Genomic DNA, 9,023 nt, shown 5'->3' with positions numbered 1-9,023 from the left:
GCCCCCCACAAAGGATCATCTCGGAGTCTCCCTTTGTGTGCAATTTGAATGATCTACAGATCAGCCTGCAGGCTTCCTCAATTTAAGCAATCCACATGCGAGAATGAGCAAAATATCCGCTTGGATAAATGATCATGAAAGTCTGGAGTTATTAGCTAATCATTATTATCGGACCCAAATGAAATCATTGACCCAGACAATCACTTCTACACTATCGGAAAAAGAGACTGTCATTACCATACTGAGGATTAATTCATCAGATGCTTTCAAACAAATGGGAAATTGTCCATCTTTAATTTTTAATAGCAGAACTCTCTACACTAACTTTTCAGAAATTAAGGAATATCTACAGAAATTCTCCAACCAGTTCAACATCATTGCAGTGTCAGAAACATGGATTTAAGAAGGCAAAAGCATGGACTTTGAACAAAAGGGATTTAAACTGGTTTGTGTCAAAATATAAGGTTTGAAATCGTAAATACAATGTGCTCTGCAATTGATAACCTAATGGAATGTGTGACTATTCAAATTCAAATGAAAGATAAATGTTAATCATCAGCTGTGAGTACAGAACACGTGGGAGAATTACTTTCAAAGGCAAATAAAAAGAAGATATTTATCTGTGGGGATATAAACTTTGATTTACTTTAAAAAAAATAATCATTCACTGACTGAAGAATTTGTAAATACACTGCATGTTATGGGCCTGCAGCCGAGGTCAGCAGACAGACTGACTGTTTTGAATACTTTTGTAGATGTGAATAAGGAGACCTAAAATTGTCTGTGTATTGCAGGGGTCCCCAAACTACGGCCCGCTGCCGATTTTAAAAATATAATGTAATATGGCCCTTTGAATTTTTTTTTTTTTTTTTTTTTTTGCATTTCTTAGTTAACCCACTAGTGCAGGGGTGTCAAACACTGATTGATTGGCCCGTGGCACATTTTTAAAATATAATGTAATATGGCGCTTTTAATTTTTAAATAATTTAAATGCACTCATTATATTACAGAGAAATATGTCCCATAAAAGAAAATGAGCAACAAGCCCATCCCAGAGGACCCTGCATAATATTTTATTTTAAATTAATATTATTATGGAAAATCTATGCGTCGTTCTCCAATAGCTTCTAATTCATCTGACACAGTGTCTCCATTTTTTTTTCATCCAAAATTCTTCAGATTTAGCCTCTTAATTTCCCTCTCAAAGTGCACCAGATTCATGCATTTCGCTTTAAAAACTTTAAAAAATCTCTTTGGCTTCTCCTGCCCTTCGGACGATAACACAAAGTAATATGTGTGAATATGCAAAGAGAAAATTGTGTATTGTGTGTAATTGTCCGGAAGAATAATAATAAATAAATAAATTCCTAACTCTGGTCCCTGCAAGATGGGACCAACTCAGTGTGTGTCCTCCTGAAGCAGTATACCTTAATAAAAAATGTTTAGTAACATAATACACTACAGCTCTTTAGGGAAGCTGTCCAGCTGAATATTTCTTAAACCTGATAGAGTGAAGAAAAACACTCTATTACACTGTTACCTGGCCTATCATGTTTTGAAGGGTGAAAAAAGGGATGATTTTCACATGAAAATGTGTTCAGCTGTTACCCTGGTGGTCTGTCAGAGAGGGAATATGTGTGAAAAACCCAGTGGCACAAAGAGCTATGTGTGGCATCAGGATTTACCCACATCCTTTGAGATAAAACTCTTTTTTTTTTAAAGATATTTTTTGGGGCATTTTTATGCTTTATTTATAGTGCAGAGAGACAGACGTGAAATGGGGAAGAGAGGGGAGTGACATGCAGAGAACGACCGCGGGCGGGAATCGAACCCGGGTCTGCTACCGCCCTACCAACTGAGCTAAGGGCGCCCCCTGATAAAACTCTTTTGAGATAAAACTCAAATAATTGCAACAGTTTTAAGCAAATTTTTACTTACAGTAGGCTAATAAATAATAACTTCAATTACAACAAAAAACTATAGCTGCTGTTAGAGTGTGGTGACTATTATTGAGTATTATAAAACTAGTAGGCCTATGTATAAAACTATTAACATGTAAAATTATCACAAAGGCCCAGTCAGAAAGAAACCCCACTTTCTTAAATGGTATAGCAGTCATGTACGTTGTAGTATAAATCACGACTTCTATGTCCACAGATCTCTGAAAATCGTCCTCTTCCTGTCTCGGCAGCTCAGAACTTTAAATTGCTTTTGAAGTGTTGGCATGTGGAAGGAGAATGATGCCTCAATAACAACCTGGATAGTTGAGGACAAAGGTAGCCTATGTGTGTATAGCCTATCTCATCCCCTTTATCAGCTTTGTGTGAACACATTGTTGGAGCCTATCTTGCCAGCCACACTGACTCATAGGCAGAGGGCTCAAGGTTGCAATTCCCCGTCTGAAATCAAGTCACTACATCCGCTGACGCTGATAGACAGCCGCCATCTATATAAAACAATCCCCAGGTGTGCTGGTCAAGGCCAGAAGGGTCATCTACTCTGGGTAACTTCAATGACATGAAGAAAACGATCCATTAAGACTCATCCACCTCCCCCATCAAATAGCAATATCTTCACACAAGATGAGAACATAAGGGGCTCTGTGATTATACTGCCAGGCTCAGGTCACCACTGTCACAGGATAAACAGTGTGTAGCATATGACTGTGCCTCTGAGCTGCCCTCTGCACACATGAGATCACACACACACTCTCTCTCACACTCTCTCACACTCTCTCACACACACACACACACACACACACACACACACACACACACACACACACACACACACACACACACACACACACACACACACACACACACACACACACACACACACACACACACACACACACACACACACACACACACACACACACACACACAATTTCCTTTTTATTCATTCAACTTTGAGTGTAAATCTAAAATGTGCCATACCTAGCTCAAGGTGGTAATTATTCATTTATTCATAATATCAGAAAGTAGGAACGTTTTTAAGCGGAACCCAAGTTTTGTGTCCCGCTTTCAGGAAGGCGATGGAAGTTTTCTGTCCGACACTATTTTGCGTTCGTGTGGAAAACACATGAAACAGCAATAATGGGTGACAGCTGGGTCGACATTTGACACGTCTGTTTTCCCCATTAGTGAGTGTGGGAAGTTGCTCTTAGCTGCAACATGTTTTTTTAAGGCAAAGCCTATGTGGCTGACTTCATTTAGGCAACTAGCTTTCAGTTAGCCTACTCACACAGACACAGCTGTTAAATCATGTCGGTCCCAAAATGTTTTCGCTGCGTTCAGGTGTTTTTCAAACAGACAACGAGGCACTTGTGTTCCTCACCCAGATGCCGGACTGATGAGGACATCCGGAGATTTATCTCGGAGAACACGGAGGTGTCGGGCGAGCAGAGCCTGACCCCTGAGGTCAGATTGAGGCTGTTCACTTCAAACTGCAGGTTCTGGAGAGAGAGACCGGAGCTGTGGCCTTTCGACGACCCGTACTGGGCCATATACTGGCCCGGAGGACAGGCGTTGTCCAGGTACTGTTTCAGCCGCCCTCACAAATGAACAACTGGAAGTGTTTTTAATGTGTGAGTGGGGTTGCCTCTTATGCAGTGCCGCCTGTCTGCAGGTACCTCCTGGATGACCCCGCGGTGTGTCGCGGGAAGACGGTCCTGGACCTGGGGAGCGGCTGCGGAGCCTCGGCCATCGCTGCAACCCTGTGCGGAGCCGCTCGTGTAGTGGCTAATGACATTGACACTGGTATGCATGTATCAAACCATCTTAAAATAACTCAAGGGGGATACTTTGGGTAAACCTAGCCTTCAAACCCATCACAGTGAAATGTGTAGGATTTAGGAATAACAGAAAATATTTAGCTCCCCCTTCAGACAATTCAATTAGCAAATAAATAAAAGATTATTGGCCTACTGTGTGTAAAGCTTTTTCTTGTCACTTGTGTAAAAAAGATTCAAGAGTAGGCCTATCAAAATTTGCCGTAATTCTGATCATGGAAATTCACCACTATCAACATATTGTGAGTGTTTTTTGTTTTTAAAGTGTTATTGTGTTAAAATCTTTTATTGTCCCACTCCCATCAATACTGCCAAGCATTTTAGTGGGCCTACATAGGCCTAGTTAGACTGATCAATAAATACAGGCATCTTGTAGATAGAGAGTGATGCTCAAAATCCATGGCCCAGCCAAATGGGTTCGGATCCTCCGCCACACTTTCCGTAATAAAGTTTGATTCTTATCATGCCTGGTCTGGAGGACGGCCAGAGAGGGGTGAGGGATAGGGGAAACTGTAGGGTGGGGGAAGGGAGAAGGGGCCCATTTGAGGAGGATTGTTGAGAATGTGTTGTTGATACGCTCTGTCTCAGGGTTTCGTCATGGTTTAAACTCTCCTCAGGCGGGGGCTGTGGTGGCTCCTCATCATGATTTCTAGCATGTGGTTTCTTGTGTTATTCCTTGTAGTCTCTTGTCCTGCGGAGAAAGCAGAGGGCTGATGCAAGAAGTCAAATATGTTAAAGGTGAACCATTCTACTGTGGGCATCTGCCCCTGAAAGATATCTCTGGGCCCAGAAAAAGCTAAGTGATAAAAGTGCAGTAAATGCAGTGTACCTGCGGTTGAGCAAGGCAGGTGTTCGATGATTCTCAGACTCCTCTTTTGAGTGGTGGTGGAGAGCCACTGGTAAACACCTCAGTGTGTTCAATAGATCAAAAATTAGCAGTAGCCTAGTTTTCTGATAGTTTCTTGCCCTTTCCAGTATAACTCAAAATGGGCTAAAAACCATTGTAAAATGCTGTAATAAGTTAGAACATTCCTACATTTCAGCTGGTGCGATGGAAGATAAAGTACCAAATAAGACTGTTTTTGTGTTACAGTTGCAGCAGTTGCAACCCACATGAACTATGATCTGAACGGCCTGCAGCCGCCCATCTGTCTCACTCACAACATGATAGGTTCACGGCCCGAGAGCTTTGACCTGATCCTCCTGGGTGACATGTTCTACGATGAGGCCCTCGCCACCAGCCTTCACAGCTGGTTGGACCGCTGCATCCAAACCCGCGGCACCAAAGTCCTGATCGGAGATCCCGGAAGAGCCCAGTTTGAGGAGCACGGCATCCGGCGACTCCTGTTTCCGCTGGCTCACTTCGAGCTTCCCAAGTCGGTGAGGGAGGAGAACTACGGGCTGACCCACGCCAGTGTTTGGTGCTACCAACCTGAACTCTGAGGACGACATGCACTCACCCGCAATGGACTATGGGAGGTGTTGTGTAATCATGTTCTACGCTCAGGGTCTGTTTTCACTTGTGGCCGTACCTTTACACTGAAAAATTGAAGAAGGAAAACATTTTAGGAAGATGCACATAGACAATATGACAAAGCAAAATCTTCATATGTGGATGTTTATTCAACTTAATGTTGCAAATAAATTCCCATACGCATTTATATTCAGATCATTTGGAGCAAAATCATGCAACCTAAGCACAACATCACTAACTCAGAAAAAAAACTAAACAAAGTGTAGGAAATGGAATAAGTAGCCAACATGGTGCCCTACAATGTTATACAACACACTGCAATAAAGATTGTAACATAATTAAACAGTTTTTATTATTATTTAATATTGACTTTGAGGCTCCACTGTGTATTGTGGCATATGTCTTCCTTTTTTTTATCAAGTAGTATGCCAGTTGAAGCTCTCAAGCTAAGGCACCACACCCTAGCATCAGAGCAGTCTTCAGTTCACACCAAGTTTATTTGCAGTAATACAGAATAAAAGCAAACCCATAGGGTTATACAAGAAGTAGACAGGAAACTGGGTTTTAAACATAACTTGGCTTATCGTCAAATATTTTCTTCGCCCTTGGGGGAGACAAAGGTGTCTGTCTCCCAAGGTTTTAATAAAGTCTGGAGACAGGGAGTGTCTCGTCATTGAACCATATACCAGGTCATGATGACCTGACAGTTCACAGATAAATCATTTCCGCAAAATCTTACTCCCTCCCTCTTCTCTTTAGATGTCGGTTTCTAAAGCCTGCTATTCAGGTTGCATATGTTGTTCTGCCGATATCAATGTAAAAAAACTGGCTTACATCAGTAACATGCTGTTACTGATCAGCAGCCAGGTCCAACTCAGAACATGCAGATTTATGACATTTCGTATTCCAATTGTATCCATAATAATTGGTTTCTTATATTCCTATTCTAAATACCATTGTATATATATCATCATGATGCACAATGTGCAGTATCAATTGCCTAACTGCAATTACCCTCCGCCATAGGTACCACTACTTTTCCTGGTCATATAACCGCTTTGTGCTCAAGTTGCCTACAGTATACTGTTTTTAGGTGAAAAACACATAACATGTCATACATCATATGTTCTGGGTAGTTTTCTGGAACACTCACAAAGCTATGTTGCTGTTAATTCAATTTAACACAAATCTTGACACTTTCTTTAATAAACAAACTGCGAACACGCCTTAATATGCAAACCTCTGTGCTATCTGGCCACATAACACATTTTAAGCCGTACTAAGCAGAAAAGGATGCACACTATGATGTAATGCTATTTACATGCATGTAATTTAATCATGACAGATCTGTGTGTGTGTGTGTGTGTGTGTGTGTGTGTGTGTGTGTGTGTGTGTGTGTGTTAGGGCCAGCTATAAGATGGCAGAGCTATAGGGATCTCAGCAGATTCATTTTATCAACCAAACTTCACCTTTTGATAGAAGATGCTCAGAAAACTACATCACCTCCATCTCAGATAAGTAAAACAAGTTGCACATTCTGAGCAATAATATGCATTGTGTTCCCGCTGAAGTAGTTGATAGTGAAAATGCATGACAAATTTAATTCCAATTCAAGGCTGAAAACTTGCTATAATTCCACTCTACCATGGTACTTTATCTTGAATTATTGTATAATTTAACCAAATACTGTAGCTTTCATTTGGCCTTGAATCCAGAAATGACCTCAGAGTGTAAGGAGCCCAGAATAGAACATCCCACAGCCAGCTGACCCCTAACCCCAATGTGAGGGCTCACCTAAAGGGAAACAGAAGGTGGAGATAATGTCAGAGGCATGCAATCAAAGCCTTCTGTTGCTGTGTGCCTGTAGCCATGGCTTGCAGCAGTGGAAAAAGTATTCAGATCCCTTGGACTAAGAAAAGTATTAAAACCACACTGTGAAAATACTCCACTACAAGTGAAAGTTGTGCATTCAAAGCCTTACTTACGTCAAAAAGTGAAAGTTAGCTAGTAAGATTTATGAGCAAAATGTAGGCTACTTAAAGAATAAAAAGTAGTACAGTATGTGACGTGTTATACTTTTATATATACCGGATAAATAATGTGTGTGTGATAGGAACATCATATGTTGCCGTACTGTGGAGAAACAAATATCTAGGTGGTTAGTTTACCTGCACTGTTCAAATCTAAATCTAAATCTAATCAAATCAGTTTTATTTGTATAGCCCAATATCACAAATAGACATTTGCCTCAGTGGGCTTCACATTCCATACATATGACACCCTCTGCCCTTAGACCCTCAGCTCCCTTAGTGGGAGGATTTTTCCCATGAAGGAAACTCAAATCCATGCAGGGTGTTTAATGGATAGGAAGGGATTAGGGAGTGAACAATAGACTACTTGTCCAAAGTCTTATACTGTATTTGCTTCTTAGATAGAAGTGTAGAAGTACAAAGTTGCATAACATGGGAATAAACAGGGAAAGTTCCTCAAATATGTACTAGAACAGTAACATTCCACCAGTTTGTCATCTGGAACAAATCTCAAGGCTTTTTCCAACCAAGACAAACAGTGTCTTGGAAAGCTGTGGGTTGTGGTTTTTGACAGTCATGTGACTGCCAATAGAGTTTACTGTTTCTGACGTTTAACAGTTAAAAAAACTCAAAAGGGGACATTTCAACATAAAACTCATTGAATAAAAAAGCCATATTAAGACAGTACCTTCAGATACTGTGACATTTATTTTGAAGGAACTTCAGGGTCACAATAAAAACACAAACAAACCCTGCTCTTCAGGAATTGGCAGCAGTAAAGTACCAGTTCTTACTGCGTGTTGGTACAAATTAAATGCTGGAGGGCAATTCACAGAAACAAAGCTGAATAAGTCGATATGTTTGATCTGTAGTCACACAAAAGCCAGTAATACTAGGTAAACACATTCTAATGTATGTAGGCTAGTATACAGCATATTCATTATGTGACTTCTTGGCCTCAAGACGACAAAAAACTAAAAAACAGTTTGTGCTGAGATTAGAGTGCAGGAATTCAGTGGGAGTGCTTCATGGACTTCAGGCAATGAGAATGAAGCTCCAAACAGGAAGAGAGAGGGGATGGGGGTATACTGCCAGGGATGGTGATGAATGTGTTGTTAGATTGATAGGGCTCTGTCTGTGTCATGTGACCTTACACAAACAGGCCTCAGTCTGCTTTTCTGCTTAAAGGCCATAAAGGTCCCACCCCCCACCGTTAACAAGAGTTTGAAACCCCAAGGTGTAATTGATCACAGTATTTGATCATCTTCTATCAGAGGAACAACACTTAATATTTTAAGCAGATGCAGGGGGAAATCCAACACAGGTCATTGAAATAGAATCATTTGAATCAAATGACACTCTGGTGAGATAAATCACTGATTATGTTTTTGTGTTAGAATATATTTTTAAAGTTGCGACCCGTTTTCACTATAGAGCCATAGCATAGTAAGAGCTGTATGTAGTTATACTCCGGTGAGGATGACGACAACGACGCAGTTTAGCTTCAACTTCAGCATCTGTAATTGATCAGCCTCATGGAGTATCTGCAGGATGATAAAGTATGGCAATTCCCAAAACTCAAGTTAGATGCTGAAGGTATATTTAGGGTAGTTCACTGCCCTGGTATTCAACCTCAACCTGTTGGCTCTGATGTAAAGATTAAAGTGGAAGACATATGTATTAAGAACAATATTCTTCTTGTGTTATTCTAGATTATGTAAAGTAC

At 40.8% G+C, this 9,023-nt stretch overlaps 1 protein-coding gene across 1 annotated transcript; it reads left to right on the top strand.

The window, feature by feature from the left end:
* Positions 1-3,064: 3,064 nt before the first annotated feature.
* etfbkmt (electron transfer flavoprotein subunit beta lysine methyltransferase) lies at positions 3,065-6,336 on the top strand. The gene is made up of 3 exons (XM_080027540.1): positions 3,065-3,538; positions 3,631-3,761; positions 4,887-6,336. Exons 1-3 carry the CDS (start codon positions 3,267-3,269, stop codon positions 5,234-5,236), a joined length of 753 nt encoding a protein of 250 aa, XP_079883666.1. The 5' UTR covers positions 3,065-3,266; the 3' UTR covers positions 5,237-6,336.
* The last annotated feature ends 2,687 nt before the right edge of the window (positions 6,337-9,023 follow it).

The sequence above is a fragment of the Ammodytes marinus genome (genome assembly GCF_949987685.1).
Source record: "Ammodytes marinus genome assembly, chromosome: 5".
In the NCBI taxonomy this organism is placed as follows: Eukaryota; Metazoa; Chordata; class Actinopteri; order Uranoscopiformes; family Ammodytidae; genus Ammodytes; species Ammodytes marinus.
The sequence above is the reverse complement of the archived record's forward strand: the minus strand, read 5'-3'. Positions and strand labels throughout refer to the sequence as shown.